General features: G+C 37.1%; 2 protein-coding genes across 13 annotated transcripts; one reads left to right on the plus strand and one right to left on the minus strand.

Moving 5' to 3' along the window:
• The first annotated feature begins 539 nt into the window (after positions 1-539).
• LOC147395369 (uncharacterized) lies at positions 540-9,682 on the plus strand. Of its 3 annotated transcripts, XM_086449933.1 has the most exons (5): positions 907-1,047; positions 1,628-1,863; positions 1,947-2,426; positions 3,552-4,652; positions 6,553-9,682. In XM_086449933.1, the coding sequence occupies exons 3-5, from the start codon at positions 1,961-1,963 to the stop codon at positions 9,537-9,539; spliced, it is 4,554 nt and encodes a 1,517-aa protein (XP_086306059.1). In that variant the 5' UTR covers positions 907-1,047; positions 1,628-1,863; positions 1,947-1,960; the 3' UTR covers positions 9,540-9,682. The 3 variants fall into 3 exon arrangements, with proteins under 3 accessions (XP_086306057.1, XP_086306058.1, XP_086306059.1); XM_086449931.1 differs by having other exon boundaries at positions 540-1,047; positions 1,614-2,426; XM_086449932.1 differs by having other exon boundaries at positions 540-1,047; positions 1,614-2,426; positions 6,556-9,682.
• Positions 9,547-26,801, minus strand: LOC147395370 (uncharacterized). 10 transcript variants are annotated; one of them, XR_015180413.1, is made up of 15 exons: positions 26,608-26,800; positions 24,592-25,073; positions 24,399-24,476; positions 22,987-23,144; positions 20,795-20,870; positions 20,183-20,250; positions 19,742-19,997; positions 18,366-18,497; positions 18,143-18,258; positions 17,998-18,048; positions 17,814-17,897; positions 15,291-15,454; positions 13,304-13,453; positions 10,897-10,950; positions 9,547-10,403 (listed from the first exon to the last, which is right to left on the minus strand). XR_015180413.1 is itself a non-coding variant. In XM_086449936.1 (14 exons), the coding sequence occupies exons 2-13, from the start codon at positions 24,959-24,961 to the stop codon at positions 13,306-13,308; spliced, it is 1,692 nt and encodes a 563-aa protein (XP_086306062.1). In that variant the 5' UTR covers positions 24,962-25,073; positions 26,608-26,800; the 3' UTR covers positions 9,547-10,403; positions 13,304-13,305. The 10 variants fall into 10 exon arrangements, 4 of the variants coding, with proteins under 4 accessions (XP_086306062.1, XP_086306060.1, XP_086306063.1 ...); XR_015180414.1 differs by having other exon boundaries at positions 10,897-10,962; XR_015180415.1 differs by having other exon boundaries at positions 10,897-10,966.
• Between the last annotated feature and the right edge of the window lie 1,139 nt (positions 26,802-27,940).

Below are 27,940 nucleotides of genomic sequence, written 5' to 3' on the forward strand. Positions count from 1 at the left end.
AATGGACTGATTCTTCAACAATGATCTCCTTCATAAAAATCATCCTCACAAAAAATCAGTCCAATCCAAAATTTTAAATCATATAGTACAACTTTTAGCTCTCTAACGTTGACTGTTAAAATATATTATTATATAAGAAAAAAGCTTTAATACTATTTTTTTGGGATGTTTAATAGGCTTAAGCTACCAAACAAAAATTGGCCCAAATATGAATTGGTCATAGCCCGATCCAACATATAAATGGGCCTAACAGACTATCCAAACCTAGCCTGCAATGGGTTGGAGGACCAAAAGCTGGCCCATTGACAGCTCTAGTTAGAAGCTTCCTGATAGCTATTGCTTGGGTATAGGACTAAACTGGTCACTGAACAAAAGAAATACATGATCCGTAAATACTTACAAACCACAAGGGTATATATGTAAGAATATTAACTCAAGAGAGGGTAAAGTCGTAAAGAAAAAAGTGAGACTAAAGAAGGAAAGAAAATCAAGCGGACGTGAGAGAAGATTAAATTCCAGTTAATAGCGCCGTGAGATACCTTTCTCTATTCAAATCCAGGCTGTTTTGTCTCTTATTCTCCACCCTAAACCAGAGTTCACAGAGAGAGAGAAAGAAAGATCGAGAGAGAAATTCTTCTTTCATGGCGGCTTGTTCTCATCTGCAAATCTAGGGCACACAAAGGTTTTATCTTTAAGGTCTGAAGATCTTGTTTTTCCTCTGATTCTTCTTGATTTTTAGATCTGGTTCCGGAAACTCTAGAATAATTTATGCTTAGTGTGTGGAGGTTGTAAATCGTTGTTTATCTGGTTTGGTTTCGCTTGAAACTCTTAGAGAGAGAGAGAGAAATCTATTTGTTCTGGTTGTCGATGCTCTTGATTGTTTTTTCATGCCGGCGGAACCTTTATCTTGCAATCGGAAGGATTTCTTCAAGGAGAAGAAGAACGAGAAGTCTGATAGCGTAGGTTCTTTTGGGAGATGGAAGGACACTCGTCAAGGTTCTCGCGAGTTTGGGCGATGGGGGCAGAACGAGTTTCGCAGGCCTTCAGGTGCATTTTCTGTTCCCTTGTTTTTATTATTTTGCAAGATTTAGGGTTTCAGAATCTCTTTTTTTTCTGCGTTTTATTTTACAAATCAGTTGATCTTTGCCTTTTTCCTCCGGTGATGCTGTGTGAAACTAGGTCAAAACAATGGGCTCGAAAGAACTGATTTTTTTTTCTTTTAAATTCCTTGAGATTTAGGGTTTCAAAATCTCTTGTTTGGCGTTTTATTTTTCAAATCGGCTGATCTTTCATTTTTTCTGCTGGTGATGCCTTGTGAAACTAGGTCAAAACAACGGATTCAACAGAAATGGTTTTTTCCCCTTTAAATTTTGTGTTTTTTCTCGAGAATTTGTCCTGGTTTCTTCTTCTTCTCTCTCTTTTAATTTTTTTGATCGGATCTAGTGTTCACACCCTTCAGCCATTTTCGATGATTGAATAGATCTGAGATTGTTCGTTCATGGATTCCTTTTTATCTTTAATTTTTTTTCCTGGGAAAATCAAGACAGCAGTCCGTTTTTTCTTTTCTTGATCTTTTGTGCTTTTTCTTTTTGTAAAAATATTTTCTGCTGAAGGTCATGGTAAGCAGGGTGGTTACCAGCTATTCTCCAAGGAATCTGGTCATGGATGTACGCCAGCTCGGGAAGGGACCAGCGATCGAACGGTTGGAGATGAGAGAGGCTTGCGATCATCTGCGACCCGAGGAGATGGAAAAAATGGCAAGAACAACAACAGAGCAATTAAAAGAACTTTTCAGGACTTGAAAGGGTACCCTTGTGAGACTGGTGACAAATTGGCAAGGCTGCGCCCCATAAGTTCACAGAGGTCAGTCAGTGATCTGCTCTCTCCAATATCTAACCCTAATTCTAATATCGAAAACTCATCATGGGATCAACTCCACTTTGAAGATCACAATAATAAGATGAGTAATATGGACGGACAATCCTTGGACCCGATGGCCTGGACGCCTTTGAAATGGGATCGATCCAGCAGTTTGTCATCACGTGGTTCTGGTCTCAGCCATTCGAGTAGCACAAAGAGCTCAGATGAAACTAAGCTCGACTTATTGTCTGGAAGACTTACTCCATTACAGTCTCCTTCTGGGGATGATGTTGGGGCTGCATCATCTTCTCTGCTGTTTGAAGAGACGTGTTCCAGGAAGAAACAACGCCTTGGATGGGGCCAAGGGCTGGCAAAGTATGAGAAAAGGAAGGTTGAAGGCTCCGACGAGACAGTTAGCAAGAATGGGATGGTTCCGATTGTGAAAACCATGAATACATGTCAAAGCATCATTCCAAGCTTGCCCGATAAAAGCCCTAGAGTGACAGGCCTATTGGAGTGTGCGTCACCTGTGACGACTTCTTCTTTTGCTTGCAGTTCATCACCAGGTACATTATAGGGGTTCTTTTGGGTTGATGTACGTTTTAAAATTTTCTTCCTTGTTTATTACTTCATATTTTAGTTAGTATGAAACTAGATCATGATGACTTGTTGTGCGGTTGGATTTATATCTGAGTTCTTAGTTGAACCCCCAAAGTGGTAATAGTACTATAGTTTACCATGCCTTCTCTTTTCAATAAATTAATTTTGACATAAAAAATTCATGCTATTGGATACTTATACCTTTGAATGTTTATCAATTTCCCTTGCTTTTCAGTGTTTGATGTGCCCATTAGGTTTGGTTTGTCATCTGATGGCCACGCCAAACACATGTTTTTGTATGGCTGGCCTTATCATTTATTTCTTTTTTTGGAAGTATAATTTTATTAAGAGAAGAAAAGGTACAGAGAAAGAAAACAAAGGCGGTTGAGATGACCAACCAACGACAAGCAAGCCCTATCTATCACACTACGTGTCCCATCTAAAATCAGAATCCTCAAGATCACGCCCGTGAAGTCTGGCCACAATTTACACCAAAAGAACAAAAGACTTGAGATATTTAGAATGAGCTCTTGAAGGGTGGTTTCCAAGCCTTCGAAGATTCTCCTGTTTCTCTCTAGCCATAATCCCTAAGTGGTAGGGAATGGAAGAGTTCCCCATAGATTTTATTTCTTAAGTTGTTTCCCATTCATCATGGAATGTAGATTCAATCAAATTTATTTCTTGTAGGTATATATATAGATGATTGATTTTTGAATCTTGGATTTCTTTTCCATTGGTTCTGACCTGTTTTTAGCTTCATTTTCCATGTATCATCATTTAGGATTGTTACCTACTTTTATATGTGGTACATGGATTTGTGTGCAACCTTTGTGCAGACCTTTTCTGAATCCTGTGTTCCGAGCGTATGATATATTCATTGGCTTAGAAGTAATGACTAATGTGCTTTGTTGGAAATGTCTTGAATCTGTTCTTCGTTTAAGTGTTCTAATACGAACGGTGAATGCATGAATGTATACATCTCTGTTACCTTCTTTATACAGAGACTTTTGTACAAATATACTTGCATTATTCATTTCTGAATCTTATTTGTGGCATTTTTATTTATTCCGATTATTGGTCTGTTGCAACAGGTATGGAGGACAACATTCATTTCAAGGGGGTAAATAGTGATACTGGTACAAGTAATTTAAGTGCTTCACCAGGTCACAGCATTCGGAGTTTACTTGAGGGATTCTCTGTCAATCTAGAGAATTTGGAATTAAATTCTGCCACTAAGGTAAGATCACTGCTTATTGATTTGCTGCAACTAGAGGATGCTAGCTCTGGGGACTCTAATTTTGTGAACACTGCGACGGATAAATTGTTGCTATTGAAGAGTGAATTTTTAAACGCAATAGAAAAGATTGAAGGTGAGATTGATTTGCTTGAAAATGAACACAAGCTGCTCAATTCTGAACCTGAAATCAATGGTTCTTGTCCGACGTCATCTGATTCTTTGCAAGTGGAATGTACATCAAAATCTCAAGAAGTGGGATCTGCCTCCAAGGTCCTCCAAAAACCTGTTCCCTTGCAACTAGTTTCATCTGATAATGCCTTGGAGGAAGTTCGTGGTGAAGTTAAGGACGAGGATATTGATAGTCCAGGAACTGCAACCTCAAAATTTATCGAACCTCTAACTATAGAGAAACACAATGTATGTTCTGCAGACATTGAGGCAGGTAGTTCTACATCCTCTGAGAGACAGCCCTCTATGGGTGAGGAAAACACAGGAAGTGTACCAAGTAGTGGGGATGGGAATCACCAAAATGAAAACAGTAATAGTGCTCATGTTTCTAGTGATCTGGGCAAACCTAGAAATGCAGAATGTAAATTAAATGATTTAATCTTGGCTTCCAATAGGGATTGTGCAAGAGGAGCATCCGAGGTATTTAATAAGCTATTGCCAACTAATCAATCTCAGAATGATATTTGGGGAACCTTCTCACGCCCTCAAACCAATGTGCTTGTGAAAGAAAAGCTTGCGATGCGAAAACGTTCTCTAAGATTCAAGGAACGGGTTCTTACTCTCAAGTTTAGGGCATTTCAACACTTGTGGAAGGAAGATATGCGTCTACTTTCTGTAAGGAAGCACCGGGCAAAGTCACAGAAGCGGTTTGAATTAAGTTCAAGAACATCACTCAACACATCTCAGAAAAATAGGTCATCTATCCGCTCTCGTTTTACCTCGCCTGGTACGTTATATCCTTTCTTTCTTTTCTTTTTAATTTAAAAGCTTATTGTTATTGGTCTTTTGCAATTCCTTTTTTTTTTAATTATACAACTAGTTGATGGATAAGTAGGGTAGGCCTAGAAGACCTATGCAAAACACAAAATAAAAATGGAAGGTACCTTTTTTTGGGGGTGGATTTCATTTTCCCATGGGTATAGGTGGGAAACTGAAATCCAATAAAAATTGAAGTTTTGGAGGAGGTTGGAAAATCATTTTCCATGGCAAAAACAATCAAACATGTAGAAAATGTGATTTTTCATGGAAAGTGGTTTTCCCACCTACTTTTCATGTGCAATCAAACACACCCTTAAAAAAAATTCTTAAAATCTTCAGGAAGGGGGGTCCCACTAGAAAATGAGGCCCAAAATGCTGATAATTTCTTAGATGGAGAAGTCCTTTCTCAAGACGTCATAATTGTTTATTTCCTTTTAGATGCACTGAGAAACAACAAAAGGGGTCAAACTCCAAGGAATTCTTTCAAGGGTGTTGGTTTCATTTTACTGTGGGTAATGAACCTACAAATCCCTTTTCACTCTGTGATTTATTGTTTTGTTTTGGGTCACAACTTCATTTTAACATAATTTTGTCTTCTTTAGTTTGAATTATTGTCATTATAAATTTTCATTTTTTATTCATAAATAAATATTAAAAAACTGTTTTGTCAGTGTTGAAAGTGAAAGTTAAAATTAATTATACATTTTTTTTTAATACATTGATGTGCTTTGGAAACATTCCAAAACAAACATAAGAACCTCATAAAGATGCATAGTTTCTGTGGTAAGTCTTTTATTTTATCAACTGCATCTTAAAAGTTATAAATGCAGTTGAAACATTTGAATTCGTAAAAGATTCTTATACATCTTGATATGATTCGTGAGACATTCCTAAACATAGCAATACCTTCAGAATTCTGCAATATTTCGTATAAAATGGAATGCTCCAACAATCTGATACGAAACAAAACTTTGGACCATGGTTGTGCATGCAATTTGTAGTTGGTGAAGCATTTCATAATTGTTATATTCCCACTTGCACGATGGAAATGAGTTGCCCTTAATGTTGAGTGCAGTAATTTTTTGTGGCGTTAGTGGCGATTGTTTATTGATTTGGAAATCTTTCTCCCATTTCGTCACTTGTTTGATCTGGAGCAGTTGCAAGTCCTTTTTCTTAATCCCTTTGATTCAATCAAATCTTACATCACATGGTTTGTGTCTTATCTACGAAATCCTATGATATATAAAAATCCTACAATTTTTCGTTCTGAATCTTATGGTCTGGGTAAGGTATTTTGGTTTGAATCTTACTAGTTGAATTAAAACACAAGACATATTTTAGGTGAAATCGATGCCTTCTATGTTTTTATTTTACTCAAATCTAAAACAGTACAGAAACATAGTTGGTATTTATACCAATTACTTGACATAGCCTTCTACTCGTATATGGACAAGAAATGATTGTCCATTCTTGCAGTTAGATAAGATTTGAGAATTGAGACGAGTGGTGAGAGATGCGAACTCTTTTAATTTAATAACGATTCAATTATACATGATGTTGATTTTCCCCCTTTATAAAGCAATTATTCTGGTTGGTTTGGTTTTGTCCCAGGTGTCGATGCTTCTCCTTTAGAAGGAAATCTAAAGAACCATAGTTTCAGGAGTTTGAATATCAACTTCTCACCATTTAGATGCATCATATGCTAATTCCCTTGCTGAAAACTAATTTTTATTACTTACTGCTTTGTTATATAAGTCTCATTGAAGTTTGACTATGTTCTTAATATACGACATCTCTGAGTCTATTATAGTTATGCTACTTCTTTCCTCTTTCGTCTCATCTTTGCTTGTCTTCATCTTCTACTGCAGCAGGTAATTTGACCCTGGTCCCGACCACTGAAATAGTAGACTTCAACAGCAAGCTGCTCTCAGATTCTCGGATTAAGCCATACAGGAATTGTCTGAAAATGCCAGCTTTGATATTACATGAGGAAAGGAATCCATCAAGGTTCGTTACAAGTAATGGCTTAGTTGAAGATCCTTACGCTGTTGAGAAGGAAAGAACGATCATCAATCCATGGACTCCTGAGGAGAAAGAAGTTTTCTTGGAGATGCTAGCGACATATGGAAAGGACTTCAAAATAATTGCTTCTTTTCTTGAACACAAGACGACGGCTGATTGCATCGAGTTCTATTACAAGAACCATAAGTCAGAAAGTTTCAAGAAAATAAAGAAAAAGTCGGAACTGACAAAGCAAGAGAGAGGTGCCTCTACCAATACCTATCTGATGACATCAGGAAAGAAGTGGAATCGTGAGGTGAATGCCGTCTCTCTTGATATTCTGCAGGCAGCTTCAGTGATTGCAGCTCATGCTGATGACAACAGCATGAAGACTCGTTATAATTGTGTGAGAAATTCGATTTTAGGAGGAGATTCTGAGTATAAAACATGCTTTTGGGGTGAGGATGGCTTACATGAAAAGTCGGACAATGTGGATATTCTTGCGAGTGAGAGAGAAGCCATGGCTGCAGATGCTTTGACAAGTATTTGTGGTGCTCTCTCTTCTGAGGCAGTGAGCTCTTGTGTCACGAGTTCTGTTGAACCTGGGGAAAGTTGTCACGAGTGGAAGCTCCAGAAGAGGAACTCTATAATGGAACGATCAATGACACCTGAAGTTATGCAGAGCATTGCTGACGAGGAAACTTGTTCAGATGAAAGCTGTGGGGAAGAGGATTCTGTGGATTGGACAGATGATGATAAGTCCATTTTTATTGGGGCACTGAGATCTTATGGCAAGGATTTTGCGAAGATTTCTCGGTGTGTCAGGACAAAATCTAGGGCTCAATGCAAGATCTTCTTCAGTAAAGCACGGAAGTTTCTAGGTTTGGATGTGCTCTATTCTGGGTTAGGCAATGAAGGTATGCTGTTGAGTGATGGTGATGGAGAAAATAGTGATACAGAAGATGCTTGTGTTTTGGAGATGGAATCAGCTTTCTGTAGTAATCAATCCTGCTCCAAGATGGATGTAGATTTTAAGTTGTCCGCAACAGACATGAATTGTGAAGCAGTGGGACATTCAGGGACCAGTCCACCGTCATTATCCTTGATACACACAAGTTGCAAAGCATCAGGTCATTTGGGTGCCTCTCACTCGCAGACCGCACCCGGCAGATTAGAGGGAATAGATGTGATGAAGCTGTTGAATCATGAAGATGCTGAGACTAAGATAGTTGCTTCAATAGATGACTGTCCACAGGTGGTGCCGTCCAATGATGCTGTAAAAACAAATGCTGTGGTCTGTGATCTGTCCGTGCCACTCAATGAAAATGCAGATTTGATTCCTGAAATTGATGTTGCTAAAAAAGGAGCTTGTCCAACACTCACCCTGATTGGGGAATCTGTACATGATAGAGAGCCAGCTGGACTTGCCCAATGTATATCGAATACTGTAGACGAAATCAATGCCTTGCCCGGTTCTGCTGCTGAGGGGCCTAAGACTGAATCACAGCAACAGCAAATTTCAGTGCATGGAAGTGGGAATGCTGATGGTCGGGGTATAAAGACAGTTTCGGACACCAATAACAGTAGAAGTACTTCAATTACAAACAGAAATGCTTCCCACCTGACCTCTGAGACAAGGGTTCGCCCACGTTTTCGTATGGGCCCCAGTAACCAGTCTCAGATTTCCCTCACCCCATGGCAGCAGGAGAATTGTCCTGGGCCCACAGATTTAGTGTCACGGGATTTTTCAGCAATCCATAATGAGGGGGGCCATCTTAAGCAGATTACATCATCCACAACAGCTGCTCTTGGGGAACCAAAGAATATCCAGCATCATAAACTTGCAAGTGCAGATGTTTATAAGCAGCATCTCTTGCATTTCTCGAACCAGGCTGAATCTTCACAGATCCTCAGAGGTTACCCACTCCATGAGTTGAACAAGAAAGAGATGAATGGGCATGCAGACTTGATTGGTTGCGAAAAGCATGGAACTTTACCACCAAATCAGTTTCTTCTGCCTGACTTATATCAAGAAATTTACAATGGTTCGAAACCACCCCATACAGTGGCCTCCTCGCTTCCAGTTCTGTCCACGTGTCAAGAACAATCATCCATGGGTCATTCGAAATCACATTCACAGTGTAGCTCTGATACAGAAAACTCTTGCCCGACTGGTGATTTCAAACTTTTTGGTAAAAAGATTATTAGTCAACCATTGCAAAAGAACATTACCACCACTCAGGAAACCAATGATACAGTATCATCATCTCGTCCTGAATCAAGCAGCAAGTCATTTAAGTTAACCAACGATGTCAATTATTCAAGCTTAAAGGAATTACCGACAAGGAGTTACGGTTTCTGGGATGGAAACAGAATACAGACTGGATTTTCATCAGTACCAGATTCTGCTATTTTAATGTCAAAGTACCCCACAGCTTTCGGCAATCTCCCTGCTTCTTCACTTGGGCTTCCTGCAGTCATCAAGAGGAATGACCGGAACATGGGTTGTGTATCTGTTTTTCCATCGACAGATCTTAGTGGCAATGGGCATTTGTCAGATTATCAGGTATACAGCAGGAGCTACGACAGGATGAATGTGCAACCTTTAACAGAAGCAGAAGTGAAGAGACATGAAGCATTGTGCAAGCAGCAGAAGCGAAATGGGTTTGAGGCTTCAAGTTTTCAACAGCAAGCAAGAGGAGGGCTGATGGATGTGAATGTGTTGGGTGCAGCAGGCATTTCAGACCCCGTGGCTGCCATTAAGATGCATTATGCTGCCACCGAGTGGTATAGAGGGCAGATTGGAAGTGTCAGGGAAGAGGAGACATGGAGAGGAGGAGACATAGGAAGGTAGTTGAACATCGGCCCTTCTGTACAATAGCCGTTTTTTTGGTAGCCTTGAATGTAATGGAAATTAAATTAAGTAGGTAGAGCTTTTCTTCCATTCTTCTGTTAAATTTAGGTGGTGTAACTTTATATTTCTTTGTGTTTGCTCAAGTTTGGCTGGCGAAAATCTTTACCATGCTTTCTCCATTATTCTTCAAATTTTGTCTGTAGGCATCATGCCTTGTTTCCAAAGTTAATGTTTACAGTCGAGTGCAGAAAGCGAGGTGGAATCCCAAACCCAACACTTGCATATTATCTTTGCTATGCTAGGTTTTTTAATCTGTTCTTTCCAAGTGAAGCAAATCATATTATCTTGACCAGTACCAATAAATAAATAAATAAAATCTTGGCTAGTGTTTCTATTCTGCTCTTTCTAAGTGAAGCAAACCATGCTCATCAAATGGCTTTTTGCGAAGAGATTGTGGATTGTCACTAGAGGAGAATTTTATGAGGAAGGAAGATATATATATATATGAACAGGTTTCCATTTGCTTTTTGTGTGTATGTGAATCCAAATGTTGCAGGGATAAGCCAAACTTATCCCACAAACTTTTGGCTCATCTTTTCACTCACAATGAACAAGCAGAACCATTGGCACAAGTGACTGTATTAAGCACATAACATGAAATGATGGTGTAATAGGATTTGAATAGTATCACCTAGGCACTTGTTTTGTTAGATCAAACTACATGGAACAAATTATAAAAGAAAGAAAAAAAAAATACTAGGGCTTACTGTAAATTGATAGATATGAAGGCACTTCCTCGTCTTTGTGCCATGGCCCTCCGGTGTTCCACATGAGCTGATGTCACTCCTAACAAGAGCAGGTTACCTAAAGGAACAGTAAAAGGAAAAATAAAATAAAAATGCACCTTTATTATCCATTGACATTGGACCAATCAGTAACATTGAAAGCTTCCACATCAATACTTTGGAAGAAAAAAACACCTTCATTATCACAAGTATGCCTAGTGAGTCACAGGACCAAGAAAAGAGTAGTCAAACCCTATGTTTAAATCTCATTTGCAGGCAATGTTTTTGGTCAGGACAAAAACTGAAATGGTCTTGGTCGAAATCACGATCATTGTTTCATTATGATCCTGGCCGAAATCAGAACGTTATTTCCAAAACATTCTGAAACAGCACAAAACTTTGAACGATGGTCCACACAGCCAGAATGTCAAAATGGTTCTCTGGTCTGGGCAGTTGGACTTCTTTCACTGAAACTTAAAAGAAACTTTGAATCATGATCACACAGCCCAAGTGTCAAAAAGATTCTTCGTGGTCCATGCAGTGTGACTTTTTTGTGAGGTTAAGAGTTATACCTAAATAATCCATTATTTGTGGAGATATCTTCCACTCGTGTCAGTTCACGATACCTGTTGATTACACTGTCTGAGAGTATCTTCAATTGTGAGCAGAGTTAATATTTCCACATAAATATTATTTCTGAAGATAAAATTCAAGAAACAAACATTTAGTTACAGCTACTTAAGGGTGCAACTTGGTTCGGTTTGAGGTCAAATTGGAACCGAACTAAAGTCGGTTTGGTTCGGTTCGGTTCTATGGGTTGCCGATATTCTATAAATTGTAACTAACATTTTTAATGAAAAAATAAATATATAATAAATATAAATTTTCATAGAATAAATCACTAATCTATCCATAAAAAAGTCATTAGTTTATCCATAAAAGATCATTAATCTATGTCCTAACTCCTAAAATAATTCATAATAATTACTATATACATATATATTTATTTATTACATAAGGGCTCGGTTCTATACAAGCTTGATCCGAGAACCGAGCCAAATTTGATCAGTTCTCCATTTTTGTAACCTAGAACCAAACCACCCTGAAGCTATCGGTTTGGTTCGGTTATCGGATTGAACCGGACCAAGTTGCATCCCTACAGCTAATTGATAGATTTATCTCAGGTATAAATCTGAATGGTACGCCATTTTTTTTTTATATTAAAAGAAAAAGAAAAAGGAAAGGAAAGAAAATGAAACCTAAATGATAGTACAGGAATAAGGAAAACCCAGATCAAGGGAATCAGAGAAAAAAGATAAAACAATTACAAGCCCTCACATGAGCGTTTCCGTATTGAGACTAATTATCATTATCCAACACACAGGAGCTTGAGCATGAAGAAAACCATTGAAACCAACCTCCTAAAACATCTAGACCAATGTTTTCAGACGCTGAAGCATGAGGCAAGGCTCTCGGCTATCTAGTGCCTCACAGCATAAAGCGTAAGCCTCATGCATGATATTTTTAAATAAATAATATAATATTAAAAAACTAAAAGATAATCATTGCATATTTCTCAATTTCAAATCCGCACAATCAAATTTCAAGTTTTAATCCATTATAATAAATAATGGCATTAAATATTATTATTCTATATTTTAGCAAAATCAAAATAATTTGTATTTGAATAGTTGAAAGTCTCTACGATAAACAATTATTCTATATTTATTGCACAAAACTACAACTAAATATTTTTCTTTACAATAACTTCATTTGTATAGAACTTTTATGAAAAAATTAACAGTGGCTAGAAAAACCGGTCGCTATTGCCCCCACAATTTTTTTTCCACTCTTAGTTGCCCCACAAAAGAATTTATACTCTTAGTTGCCCCCACATGGGCAAAATCCTGGCTCCAACCTGCTCACACACCTCTAAAAACATTGGTCTAGACCTCGAGCAATGGGTTCCAGAAAATATTGCCATCCATTCAAGATATTTTAGAAGATGGGAGTTCAAATCATCACTCTAACTTTTCCATGCAATACTGTTACTAGCTCTTATTCTCGACAGAACAAAATGTTCACAGGAAGTGTGGCCTAAGAATACAACTATAATGGAAAAGGTTTCCAAAACAATTTTCAAGATATTTTATGCAAGTTGGTGGTGTTGAAGTAACCGATCATACTGTCATTTGTATCAATCAGATTTCAAGTTTTATTGCTTACCAAAAGAAAAAGATTTGAAGTTTTACTTGTGAAGCAGGAAAGGCCACTTCTTTATGGTTTCGGCTGTAAACTCAAGAGACTAATTAGAAATTAATCTCATGGAAGTAAACAGAAGAATAGCAGGAGTAAATGAGCTAGTTGGCATCAAAGTAACTGATGACACTGTCATTTTTATTAATCAGATTCAAGTTTATTGCTTATTTAAAAAAAAAAAAAAAAGTTTTATTTCTGAAGCATTCAGGCAAGGCCAGTTCTTTATGGTTTCGGCTATAAACTCAAGAGACTTATTATAAATTAATCTCATGGGAAAATAGAAGCAAACAGAAGAAAATCAGGAGTAGAGGAACAAGTTCAGTAACAAGGTTATTATGGGAAGCAAGCACTTTGCTAAGAAATTCCTTAGATTGGTGAAGTTCAAACGACTGAAAAGTGCTTTATGAAAGTTGTAGAAACACAACATGATTATGCAAAGAAATACAATTATTTGTTGGACTTGTTATGAATTTATGATTATAAAAAAACCCATATTTTTCAATTACTCTAGAGGTTCTCCTTGAGTGTCAGAACACTAGATCATATTTCCAAGTCAAAAATCTATCCATCTTCAAAGGAGTCCAATAATTCATTACTTAAAACAGAATTCTTGTCTCAACAATTATAATCCCAGGAAAAAAATTACAATATAAAAAAAAACAAACATAAGGAAGAAGTAAAGATAAGTGCACTATGAGGGTTGAATCAGCAATTACTGACCTTTAATCACGAACCCAAAAGGGCCCCAGAGATGAGGATTTCTCATTTCTTGTTTGACCAGCCTGAGTTCGTGGAGGCGGTGCATGCACTTTTATTGGAAGAATCCACTCCCCTTTCTCTCTTCCCTCTATAAGAAGTGGATGGTCATATCTGGTAATGAAATAAGAAATAAGAAAATAGAAAAAAGAAGCAGAAGTTGTTAGAAGGCAATATGAATGCTCAATTCAAGATAATAAATTGACAATTTTATGAGATGAGACTATGACTAGATCCTGGTAGGATATAGATACAATTAAGACCATAACTCACAAGTTCAAAACATGGTCATTCCACTGAGAAGAGGAATTTATATCTTAGTTACTGGAAACACCAGGAAGCAGCTCTCTGTCGGGAGTGAAAGCGTCATAAACTAGAAATTGAACTATAGTATGACACTAAGGTGCAAGCGGGAATTGAAGTGGACAAAAGTTTCAGTAGTTGGGGTTTTAAATAGTTGATAGATTTACTTATCAAAATAATAATAATAATAAGTTGATAGATTAGTAAGTTAGTAGCATTTGGAGTTTTACTTGTGCTGCAAGCTGGATGTTTAGGTTTGTTCGGGTTTAGATTGGACCGAAAGTAGCCTGGCCCATGAACCTGAGAATTTTCAAAATTTTGTATGCAATTTGGGCCTATCTAGGAGGTCCAAGAAAACCCAAGATAAAAATAAGTTTTCCAAACTTAGATTTGCACCTTTCTTGAGCTCTTCGGTATATGTATTATGATGCAGAGGATTGGGGATCTATGCTTTCTCTTCTAGAGGTTTGAGTTATTTGTTCCAGGCTTAATTTTTGTGATTTATTGCGGCACATAGAAGAAAGAATCAAAGGAACAATCAGATTTTTGAAGGGAAGGAGAATGTTGAGACCAAAAAACGTGCATTGAGTAGTGAGATTGGATATGAAGGCATTTGAATTGGTAGAAGACGTGATCCTAGAAAGATCTGAATGGAGAAACATTATTTGTTGGGCCAACCGCAGATTTTTAGGTAAGGCTTTGATGATGATGATGATGACGATGGTACATACATGAAGAACAAACCAAAGGTGTTGGCACAAATATCTGTCCCTCAGTATTGATGACTCAAATTATCACCATGTGGCACACTCATTTGGCCCACCTGACCCAATCAACTTTCGCTCTTGGTGGACCTTCACACAAAAAGATCAGCTTAACCGATGATTTCTAGCCATTGGATATGAGCATTTTTCACCATGAAAGTAAAGCGTTAGGATTTAAAGCCTGGGGAATGTTGCTCAAATCCAAAGGGGCTATAAATCATCAATCAGGCTGATTTTTGGTGTGAAGGTTTACCAAGGGGTGGGCTGAAATAGCTTGCCGTGCAGGAATATTTGGCATGACCAACATGGGGATCATCCTCGCCAAAAATCACCCCTTGATTCATCTCCATGTGGACCCTATTAGAGAGTTTTTTTTATGTCAAGGTTGGGAATTTCACACCGAAGCAATGTTAAGGTCAGGAGAATAACTGAAACGGTCTCGGCTGAACCATTCCAATACATTTCGAAACAATCCGAAGCATTCAATGTTGCATGCATGTGGGTGCACGCTCATGCATTTGTTTCTTTTTTACAAGTCATTACATTAAAAAAGAAACAAGTACAAATAGAGATTTGAGTTAAATATACACTTGTTGGCCCACAAGGATATCATGTCAAACAACCAACACACAAGAATCAACTAAAAAGTCAACCTGAAGTAACAGTATAATTGGATGCTCCGGATTTCTCAATATCAAGTCATCTTTTCATAAGATTAGGAATACTATCATCTTGTGACACTGATCTCCATAGTACAACAACCCATTCTAGGGTTTGGATGCCCAACATGACCTCCATGTGAGACCTAGCACTAGGAGTAAAAAACAGCTGTAGATTAACCTAATTCGTAAAAATAATTAATAACTATAAGGTTGCAGCCATACCTAGTCCAGTCCACATTTTTTGGAGTGGTAAAAAATTCAAATCGAAGAGCCCATTGCACAGAAATATGGGGGGTTGAAAAAGACATGGGTCCATCCGTGGGAATGGAAAAAAGAAAGCTTGTCTGCACCAAATCTGCAACAACTTCGTGATGATCACTCTGAACCTAAATGTGATTACAAAGAAACATAAACTGTCAATTGCTAAAATTGAAACCCAATGTGAGCAGCAAAGCAAGATTAAGAGTAAACTAATGAACATAAATATGACGAAGTAATAAAACATATACAGTCATGCCAGTTTTCAAGACGGACATAGTATACATCATGATATCCCATGAAGCCAACTTAGCTAAGTTGGTAAGAAGTGTGGAGTGTTGTTTCCACGTCCTAGGTTCAAATCCCCTCGAACCCATCTTCACATTGCTAACCACTAACCCTTTACCTATCAAAAATAAAAAATAAAAAAATCCCCATAAAGCCCAGACAATAACACACCTTTATAGATATAATATAATAAATTAAAAAAAAAAGCATATGTTTTATGCAAATGATACAATTATTATATTTTTTTTCTAAAATTACAAATATTGTAGGACAGCACCAAAAAACCAACACAAGAAAAAATATATATATATATAGGATGGCGTTCGGAGGCCCTAAAGAGAGCCAAACATTGTGCCAAACATTTTTTCAATGTATAGGTTAGAAGTCTTAGAATGGACTGATTTTTTATGAGGATGATCTCTATGACGAGGAGATCGTCCTCACCAAAAATCAGCCCATTCCGAAACTTCTAACCACATCAAAAGTGGTTTACAAAAAAATTGACGGCCCACGATTCTTCAACTTGTAAATTGGGGTTAGAAGTTTCAGAATGGGCTGATTTTTTGTGAGGATGATCTCCTCACCATGTGGATCATCCTCACCAAAAATCAGCCCATTCCGAAACTTCTAACCCCATCAAAATTGGTTTACAAAAAGCCATTGTCATAGATTTTGTCACAATAATTGTCCCATGAACCTCTCCCGTGTGTATATATATATATACAGAACAGATATCAGGTGTTACCTATATGTACCAAACATGCCATGTCAAATATGTAAGTTCCATTCTAGTGTCAACTCATGCAGATTCTTAGTTTTTTATCAAATTCGGCAAAGATTTATGAAGTGCAATCATGATATCTTTGAAAGCCTCTTAAAAGTTATCAAATTTTATTGTTGTTGGTTGGCATAATTATATTTCACCACCCAAGTGGTGGAACAATGGTTCAGCAACTTGGCTGTGCTCCCAGGGTCATGAGATTGAGTCTCCCCACCCACGACTTTACCTGATATATCTGTTTGTGGTGGCAGGGCATATCCACGGGGATTAGTCCCACTTCCAAAGGGGGTGAGGACACCTTGTCACATAAATAAAAAAGTCTCTCAAAAGATTCATTGTCTTATCAAATTCAAAAATGGTTTATGAAGTAAAACTGTGATACCTCTCAAAATCCTCCGTCCCCACCTACTTTTTTTTTATTGATATAAAATTAAGAAGAAAAAGAGAAAGATCGAACCGACCAGCCTACAACAAGCAAGGAAATAAGAAAGAGAAAACATTAGATAAGAAAAGAGCAAACAGCAAAAAACAACCCCTACTTTCTCAAGTTACACAACATATCCCATCTAAGCATAAAATCCTCAAAGAAGACCCTTAACTCCTTAAAGATTTGACACCAAAGGAAGATAAAAGTCAAGATGACAGTGATGATCTCCTGCACAGAATGCTACTGCCCCTTGAAAACCAACTATTCCACTCCTTCCAAATTCCCAAACAAACAAACAACAAATGGGGTCAAAACCCATAGAATACTATTAATGTCAAAAAATGGCCGAGAATGCCAACTTTCAAACTAAGACGAAACCAACTTGGGAAAGCACCACGTCATATGGAGGAGAGGATAAATGAGAGCAAATTTCGCAAGATAAAACACAATGGATGAATAGATGGTTGACAAACTCACCGTCAAATTGACAAAGCGAACATAAAATGTTGAAGTATAACTCTAAGCAATAACTTGGGAACTTTCCTCAATGTAGAAGACCAAATAAAGAATACCATCTTGGATGGCACTCTAGGGCCCCCAACCGCCAAAGTTAGGAAACAGGAACCAATGAGTGATAAAAGGATTTGACATGAATACCTCATCCCGGCTATCATCCCACACCTGACTACCCTTCATTCCGGGAAAATAGGCACGTGGGAAATACAGCTAGTGAGGCTAGAAATGGGCTCAACCTCCCAATCATGATCTTGCTGGTCTGTAAATCCTTCTTACAAAAAAACAACAATCAGGTTTGGAAAGAGCCCTTTGAGGGGAAATGAACCACACCAGCACTCCTTCCAGACCAGTTGCTACATCCCCAGGCCCTAGAGAGAGCATATTCTCTATCTTTGAAATGGTGTTTGCAAATCTTGAGCTGTCTTACATCATATTCTTATTTTCAATGAGCACACACAAAACAAAGTAAGCTTACCTTTGTAATTGTTGGAGAATTCCTTCGTGAAGGATGAACAAAACGTTGACCTATAGTTTCAGAAGTCTCTAACATTATTGAGACCTGGAAGATACGCCAGTAATTATATAATCAAGAAAAGAGTCAGTGGAACTAGAAAACTTCATATTGCTGTTAAAGATTGTCTTATTGACTACATAATTACCTCAAGGCATCTCCTAGCTCCTTCATGAAAGAAAGTGAGAGTACCACCAATCGGTTGCCAAAATATAAGAGAAGGTATTAAAAAAAAAGCTTTGGACTGAAGAAATACAAAACATACATTTAACAGGAGTAAAGATTGTATTTACCATATCCCCGAAGTAATAAGTCGAGTCAGAGTTCTTTGGGGAGAACCGGAGCAAAACTTGATCATCCAACCTGATATTGTAAGATCTTCCTCTAATAAAGCCTTCTGCTGCAACAACAAAAAAAAAAAAAATGTTGCAAATAAGCTTAGCAACATGAAGATAGTAAACAAGAATCAAGGGATTATACAGATCAGATAATAATTTTTTAAGTACAATGATTTACATGCTACAGGTTCAATAGTTCCAGGTGCAGAGGGAACTCCCGTATCATCATCCGCAGAAAAGGGATTTGTATACTTTCTTTGCTGACTAGGAGAGAGAACTGCTGGAGACTTCTTCTCTGTTGATGGTACATCTGTTTACAAGTATAGGCTATTATTCTGGAAGTTGGTTTTCATAATGCTTTCATGAACATAAAAGATTAGATGTTTTACAATACTATAATTTCCATGCCAAAGATATGGCAACAAGAAGATACGTAGTGAGCACAAGGAATAAAGGCAATCATACCTATTAAAAAAGAAGGAATAAAGGCAATCATAATTAGTAAGATAACCATGGTGGAAGTGAATAATACATGAAAAAAAGGGTAAACTTGACATGTTTTACAATACTACAATTTCCATGCTAAAGATATTGCAACAAGAAGTGATATAGTGAACACAGGGAATAAAGGCAATCATAATTAGTAAGATTACCATGGTGAAAGTCAACAATAATACATGGCGGAAAAAAACATAAACTTGACATCACTTGGGCTTCTGTTTTGCAGAAAAAAAACGCATTCCAGAATGTGAATATTCCATGATACATAGCTTACATGTTTGTCTAATAGGAAATAACTAAATTTATGGAAAATTTGTCCTCCTCTTTCTTTGAACCCCCCCTCTCCCCACCAACACCACTGCAGACACGGCCATTACCGCCCCCACAACCACCACCACTGCACCATTACAGCCGTTAGTACCATCAACAACACTGCAGCCACCAGCACCAGCAGCCTCGCCAGTGCCATGACTATATCCATGACCATTGCCATAAACAGCGCCGCCACCACTATCATTGCTGCCAACAGTCCCCCATGACCATTGTTGCACCACCGCCACAACCACAATCATCGTCACTACCATGACCACCACCACTCACACCACAAATGCAATCATTGTTGCCACCAACACCAAGTCGCAAGCACCACCACCACCAAATCAAATATAGTGTAGAATAGCTATCATAATAGATGTTAATTTTAATTTTTTTTTTTTATAACGAAGGGTATCTGCATCCGCATCCGCATCATAATAGATGTTAATCAGATGGCTTGGTATACAAAATCTATTTTTTAAAATGGTTTTTCTACAGTCAGCCAAACACCAAATTTTTGGGACAAGGCTTCGGTATTGATGATGATGAGTTTCTCTACAGGCTTTTCATGTGAAACAAATAACAGAAATTAATTAGTAATGAATGTAACACAACACAACCAAATGACAAGACCAAATGATAAGACAAAAATTTACTGGAAATAAACACAACTAGAAAAGAATTTTCTGCATTAAGGAACCTAAATGAGTCCTCCTTTAACAACAATAGTTCACTTACCTCCAGTTGAATCATATGAGACGGCTACGGACAGCTGAGGAAGTGCCATATATGAAGATAAACTGGAGCGTTCTCCTTGGAGATACGAGGCACCCTTATTTGAAGACCTTGCTGCAGATAATTGCAAGGACAAAGAACTTCCGAAGGCCAGATCTACATTTCCCTTTGTGGGATTGTAGGAAGAAATAGATGAAACCTCATCCCTTGAACTTTCATATCCTTCCTCAACCACATCAGATGCTTCATTGGCTCTAACCTGATTAGACAATAAATGTAATTTAACAGAAGAATCAGGCAGCCATATTTGATATTCAAAGTTGTTGGGTAAATTAATTGTGGACGGTTTATCCATGCCCAAAAAGGAGATCAACTGCTAACAGTGTTTCCAACTTAACCACATGAAATCAAATACTCAGTATTTTTCTACTTATAATTGCTTACCCATCCAGAGTCTGCATCCTTCTCTTTCCAATATATATCCATTTGGGTGGTTGAAGAAGGCAAGATCCCTGTAAACATTGATAAAGAAGACTAAATTTATCTCATGCCACCCTTGTTAATGTTGATGGGAAGAAAGACAGATCCATGTGCCAAATTTGGAATCGTGAATCATATGTATTATGATACCCAGAAGTCTAGTTTGTAGCTTGGGATTCACTAAACAAGATACATGAATACCTGAGACGACTTACATAATTATATTAGATTATATATAGATGACTGACACAACTGTTACTTTCGAGATAGATACACGGAAGTCATGGATCACTCTTAAGCTTCACTTATTACCATTCAGGGAAGCTTTTTCCCAATGATGAACAAAAATTTGAACTTTTATTTTAAGCTGCATTTTTTTTCCTCTCATTTCATTGGTAATGTAAGTAGTATAAAAAGTTCATAATTCAAGTCAAGAAGGTCAGCGAAAATAAAATTTCAACAGCTCAACTGGGAACCTGCTCTCAACCCAATTTCAATTGTAAAAGAAATGAAATTTCCGAGGACACAAATTATAAGTTCATTCCCAAAATAAGTAAATCTGAATGAAGAACACACCATCACTTTGACTTTCTTCAGTTAGCAGCCCACTGGTTTTTTGTGTTACCCATATTGGCAATGGAGAACGAGCTTCCTGCAAGGAATAAAGTTCAAATAATACTCATTAATGGCCCAGAGACAACAACTAAATGAGCTATACAACCATAATCCACGGAATGCAAAAGGAATTAGTCTAAAGATATCCCCTCAAGTAAAAGAGGCTATCTAACGATCATCACAAAGTATTTCTTAAGTCATGCTTCTGGGAGAGATGAAGCCATTTTTTTCTAGCATGCACCATTTAGTGAACCTTTTCAGCCTTACTAGTTAATTATGAGAAATCTCAATACACATAACTTAGATCCCACCCACCTTGTTTGAATGAAGGGGATGGTATCCATCCAAGAGATGTGAAAAGTAGTTGGAGAAGTCAATGAGGCTTTTGGATGAAGAAATGGTACTAGGGTTTAGGGTTGACATGTTTGTTTTTCCAGCATGAAATGGGAAAGTCTAGCACGATAGTAACCATCGTGGAAGAAGTTGAATTCCAAAAGCCTTGTTTGAATGAAGGGGATGGTATCCATCCAAGAGATGTGAAAAGTAGTTGGAGAAGTCAATGAGGCTTTTGGATGAAGAAATGGTACTAGGGTTTAGGTTGACATGTTTGTTTTTCCAGCATGAAATGGGAAAGTCTAGCACGATAGTAACCATCGTGGAAGAAGTTGAATTCCAAAAGCCTTGTTTGAATGAAGGGGATGGTATCCATCCAAGAGATGTGAAAAGTAGTTGGAGAAGTCAATGAGGCTTTTGGATGAAGAAATGGTATTAGGGTTTAGGGTTGACGTGTTTGTTTTTCCAGCATGAAATGGGAAAGTCTAGCACGATAGTAACCATCGTGGAAGAAGTTGAATTCCTTAACTGTTAAGACAAATTTGAAGTTAGAAATGACAGTTTATCTGTTGTAGTGAGGAAGTGGGGTTAAATGTTTAGATTTTCCAACAATAAGGACGGACATCTTTCCTCATTAACACAAGTTGTCAACGATTGGCAGTACAATAGTACAAGTCAACAAAAGCGCAAGCTGAACACAGAGGCATTCCTAATTATATATACATTTGTCATTTCACAAAGGCTTATTACAACCCCAATTAGAATAAATATTCAAGTTGAACTAAAAAAGAGAGATGAAGACCCAAAAGAAAGTGGATGGAAATAGTGAAAGTAGATTCACTTTCAATAATAGAAGACATGACCCTGAAGAAAGTGGAATGGAGGAACATGACTTGTTTAGTATAAAAAAAAAAAATTATTTGGGATTAAGATACGTAATGCAAGTCATGTTCCAACTTCAGTCGATATGAAGGACTAGTTCAGGGTGGGGGGGTAGATTATTTGAAATGTAGTTGAATTTTAGTAATTAAAAGTTGAACGTGGGGGAATATCTAGTTGAGGCAAAACTAAAAAATTTGATAAATTATTCATTAAAAAATGTAATAAATTATATTTGAGAAGAACATGTCATATAGAATGTACAACTGATACAATGAGAAATGAAGCTATTCGGCTTTTCCATTCTCCATAATCATGTAGATATTAAAAAACAAATAATAACATACATTTGATATAATTCTGATGTTAAAAAAATAAAATAAGAAATACAGAAGTCAAAGGTAAAAAAGTTAATTAATTATTTATTAAAAAAGAGAGCTGCTATTGGCACCCCAAATGTTACTTATTACACCCCAATTTTTTAAACTATTTAACACACCCCAATTAAAGATTAAAACACACTCTTTACACATTAGAAAGGTTTGGCTCAAATTATAATCTCAGCATTACAAACAATATAACATTCGTTCGAACAAATTCAGTAGTTATTTACAATTACGATTAGGCTCAAATAAAATCCTAAACCCAAAAAATAGAAGAAAGAAAGAAAAAAAAAATGAGAGAGCTTCCATTGGCACCCCAACTTTTACTTATTCTCAACCATTCACTTATTTTCTTAAGTTTTAACTGGGGTGTAATAAGTAAAAGTTGGGGTGCCAATAGCAGCTCTCTTCGAAAAAAGCGCTGGTATAATGGCAAGAAAGAAGAATAAATGAAAGAGGGATCAAATAAAATATAATAACTCTTACTACTTATCAAAACAAAGAATTATAGGCCATGAAAATAATCAACAAACTTTTGGAGCTACTAAAGAAACCGACCAGTTGAATTAGATTCTTTGCGGGTTCTCGACGAGAATGAACATTCTCCAACACCAGCCACCGTCCAGATAATGTACATCGAACATAGTAATGATAACGAATGGTTGTACCCCTGTAAGTCGGTGGTATAATATCAGGCAGCACTGTTCGTACAATATCTGTGGATGAAAAGTGTCATCAATAAAAAAAAGGTAACAGATTAGAATAAGATAAACTGCTTTTGGGATTTAGAAACACTTGACAGCCTAAACTAAAATTAATAAGTTGCTAAATACATATAAAAAACCCTCAATCAAAATGCTCAACCAGTAGTTGACACAAGCAGTCAACCTCAATGACCCTAAAGCTTCAATATGTCATCAAGAATTTCTTGTTAAGGGTATCATACAGATTACAATGGATAAAAATGCAAGAACCTGTTAGACGTTATTCCTGCCCACTCTAAGTTGAGCATCTACTACCATGTTAGTCTCTAATCCACGTGATTGAATTTTGTGGGTATAACCCCCTTATTCAAGTTGAACACTGTTGCCTTTTTTTTGTAACACTTGCAGAAAACCCAGCCCTGACACGAAACTCACTGATGATATTAGGAAGAAGAAATAGCAACAACAATATTTTCATGCCAGAATATAAGGAAACCATCAATCCCTCAGAACTATTCTTTCTATCATACACCCATGAAAGTTGTGGAGTGGTGGAATAAAGTAAGCTCAAGATAACAATAATACATGGCATACAGCTAATGCTCAAGAGGACACTACGTTTCATGACTAGAAGAGCAAAAGAATCCAGGATATGATATAAAACTCACGTAATTAGGCACCTTAACATGGTTGTTACTTTAAAGAAATATCAAAATAATAACATTCTAGTGAACACATGCACTGTGTCGTCCCATAACTGATGCAAGAAAAAGAGTTCTCTAGCCAACAGATGAGACACCAAGTAACGTGAATCAACTCTAACCCATCCAGTGCTTAAAACCAATCACCTTCAACATACGCCACACAACTAAAATTTCCCAAAGGACTTGCATGATTGAACTTGAAATTCAACATTCAAGTATATATGAAAACAACCTAAAAGGAAAGCATGAAAAAGGTGTGTGCAAATTGTGTGATTCATGACTTGAGTGTAGGAGTGCAAATGGCAGATAAGACACCAGTACGAGGCACAAGGAGAGCTTTGAAGACCTATCTCAACCGTTCATATCACAAATCTAAAGGTGTGTGCAGTTTTTTTCCCCTCATTTCTAGATCATAAAAGATACTAAGATGACTGTAGCATTACATTTGGGTGTAATATGAAGTTATGAACAAAGATAGTTCTTTTATGGCATCAACATGCACTAAATTTACCAACTTAGCAAGATAGCAATAGGGTATGAACGAATGAAATAGTTTGCTTACATATTTTGGTGCCTCTAGAGGAAATAATTTTATTTGAAACAATGGAGGGTATTGCACAGTCCAGGAAAACCTGCTCACCTGCCCAAGTAAAACAACCAAACATAAGCTACCAATAAATAGGAACTAAAGGAGTTTAGCAATAAGAACCAACATTGATTCTGAATAAATTAACTGAAGTGCAAAAAAACAAAACCTCTCTTCTGTTTCAATCCCAGTAAAGGTTTTTGTGTGGAAAACCATTGAGTGTCCAACTTTTCAACTCCTTTAATCTCAAAAGTAAGTCTTTCAACCAGAAACGAACATATGTCATCAGCTCCATTCTCGGTTTCAAAGGTCTCAGAAGCGGAGCCCGGATTATGAATCTCGACAATCACATCAACCGAATCACCAGGCCTATAAAATTCCTTGTCTGTTTGTAGTTTCAAAGACGGAACAAACTCATTTTTCAGACAATTGACAGATCCATCCACCCGTTTTTCCTCAGATGCAAAAGAACCCCCAGCTCCAAAAAAGAAGAAACTCCCAAAAACCTTTGGTGGCATTTCTTTAATGCAAAAATGCATCCAAGTGGGTTAAGTATGTACCACCAAAGAATCACTAATTTTCAGAATTTTCAAGTTTGCAAATGGAGCAAAAGACCATCCCAAGAGATATAAACAAAAGTCTCTGTAATATCTGGCGTAATGAAAGAATTACCTTAAACAGTGACACAGTTTTGATGCAATTAAGAAAGATAATAAACAGAATGTACAAAAATAATATGTAAATTTTGAAACATTGCAATCTTGATGCTTATCATCCAAAAACTTTATATCTATTACACAAAACAGAGTTTTATTAACCCCCCCCCCCCCCCCCCCCGCCCCACCCCACCCCACCCCACCCCATAAACATAATCCATGTGTTGGAAAGATCAAACAGTGGAGAACACTCCCCACATAATATACTCAATTGTTTGAAACCACGACTCTCCCATCTTTCTCTAGGCAATAAATCAAGAAGAATCCAATGGTGGACTCTCCCATCTCTCTCTGGGCAATAAATCAAGGAAGATCCAACGGTGGAGAGCACTACCCGCTATAACCAACTCAATTGTTTGAAACCACCCACTCTCTCATCTCTCTCTAGGCACTAAGTCAAGAACAAAGCACGACCCAAAAATCAAAAGAAGATAATAATGAAATAGATGAGAAGATATTCATCAAAAAAATAATAGACAAGAAGAAGAAGATAAAGCGATGGGGTTTACATGGAGGAAGAAGAAATCTGAAAATATCCAAAACATACCACGAAGCACCAACTATTATTTATCCTTTATGCCTCAGAGGAAAAATTGAGCCTCCACCATTATAATTTATATATGTTTTTTCCAAATTTACCTCTCTAATTTGATTTGATTCTTGAGAAGTTGAACGGATCCATTTTGGTATCTCAATAGACCTTAAAAGAATCAGATTAAGGTGTGTTTTTCATTATTATTCTTCAACACATGCACGTGAGTGGATGACCCATTCCATAGGCACGGACATCGGCTACTTATATACATCTTTGTCAGTATAGGACGTCAACCCCACAATTAAGACTAAAACACAACTCTCAAAAGTAAAATCCTAGGACTTACAAGCATGGTTGTAAATCTCGGACGAAAACGAGATAACTTGGGTGACTCATCTTGGTCTCTGACGATCCCAAGCGAGATTTCCACTGCGACCCGAGCACCTGGCCATCTGTAATGATTCGTCCAAGACCTGAGTCATCTTGTCTGGGATTTTCTCCACCAATTTGATCAGAGTAGATTGCTTTTGGTGTTTTCATTCACATATGTATAGTTGATTTTTAAGAATTTAATTATCCGTAATCTATATAAAATGAGAATTTATGATTGAACATCTGTGAATCCAGTTTATAACAGAAATAAACATATTATTTAAATACATAAGTATATATTTGACTCTTCCCTAAGGCATTATATTTTCACGAAATTTTTATACCGAATTGTAAGGGTTGTGTTGGAGAGAGAGATACAAGAAAACAGATTTTCGAGAAACACAAACACAATGGAATCAGATTCAAGCAACTATAGAAATACGTAAAATAGGTCAAATCAACTGAATTACGCACAGATTCGAACGAAATTGCATCAAATCAAACCCTAAAACAAAGCATTCTTCTCGGGTATAAAATCTGGACCAAATCGAATAAAACATACCTCGATCGAACGACCGATCAAACGAATTTTCGGCTTTTGAACCAGATATATGCTATCTTCTGCAGCAATGATAGACATAAAAGCTACATCTGGAGATTTTTCAAATGTTTTTGATCACGAAGAACATACCGAAGATGCACAATGTTGGAGAATCTTACTTGGGGTGGTTAGTTGGAAAATATTTTACCACGGATATTAAAAAAAATATAATTTTATACTTAAAACACCCTACCAATTCCTGGTTTATTTTCCCAATAATAATGGAGAGTTACTATTGCCACACCAACTGTGTGCAATTCTCCTGTGATTTGCATAGAATTTGGTGTGGGGCTGGTAAAAGTTGGTGTGACAATAGCAGTTCTTTACTAATAATCTGACTCACTTTTTTTTTATCCTTTGATCCGCAAAGGATCTACAATTCTACCAAGGGAGTGTAACAAAAAAAAAAAAAACAAAGTGAGTCCGACTATCACAACTTATAATAATATTATAAGTTTTTTTTTTTTTCCCTTTGTGAAGGCAGCTTTGAAATCGAGGTCAAGGTATCAACATTCCTCTATGATTAATGTTGGAGTGACCTCAATGAGGGATGGAGTGACCTCAATGAGGGACACATAGGGGAGATCTTGACATGGTGGCGTCTACATGTTCGTAGATGTGTTTCTTTGAGATATGAGTCAAACACATCTACGAACATGCACGCTATCACGTCAAAGTGTCCCTCACTGAGATCACTCCAGCACCACTCTTCCACTATGACCAAATTACCAAGCTTTAACACCTTCGGCAATAATAGTGAAAATTGGATTACATATTGGTAGGATTAGTAGATAAGGATTGTAATTAATACTTAATTTTGGATTAATATTATGAATGGTTTGAATTTTGGATAAAATTTTATTGTATTGTGATAGAAGTTTGAATGTCTTTAGATTTTAGAGATTGATTGTCTTGAATTGATTAAGTGGAATTAGATCATTCAACCATTGCCTTCTTTATATTTTTTTTCTTTCTATTCTACTTATTTTGTAACAATTATATGATAACGTTACATGCAATTTTCCTTATAATTGTTGTTCACTTAGAGAACGGAATTGTGGTAACTCTCCAACAAATGTAATATTAGGTCTTCATCCCTTAACACGCATTTACATTATTTGATCTCGATCAAATGTGTAAACCTCATCTTTTGCATCTACACTTTTTATTTATTTATTATTATCTTGGGTATCCCCACCCTTCAAGTGAGACTAATCCCACGGTCACATGCACCGCCCCCTCGAAAAGTCCTACGTGCAACTGGTTGAGTCGAAGGTCAACCGAACTCTAGAGG

The sequence above is a fragment of the Akebia trifoliata genome, chromosome 8, assembly GCF_017979445.1.
Source record: "Akebia trifoliata isolate Shusen 1 chromosome 8, ASM1797944v1, whole genome shotgun sequence".
Lineage (NCBI taxonomy): Eukaryota > Viridiplantae > Streptophyta > Magnoliopsida > Ranunculales > Lardizabalaceae > Akebia > Akebia trifoliata.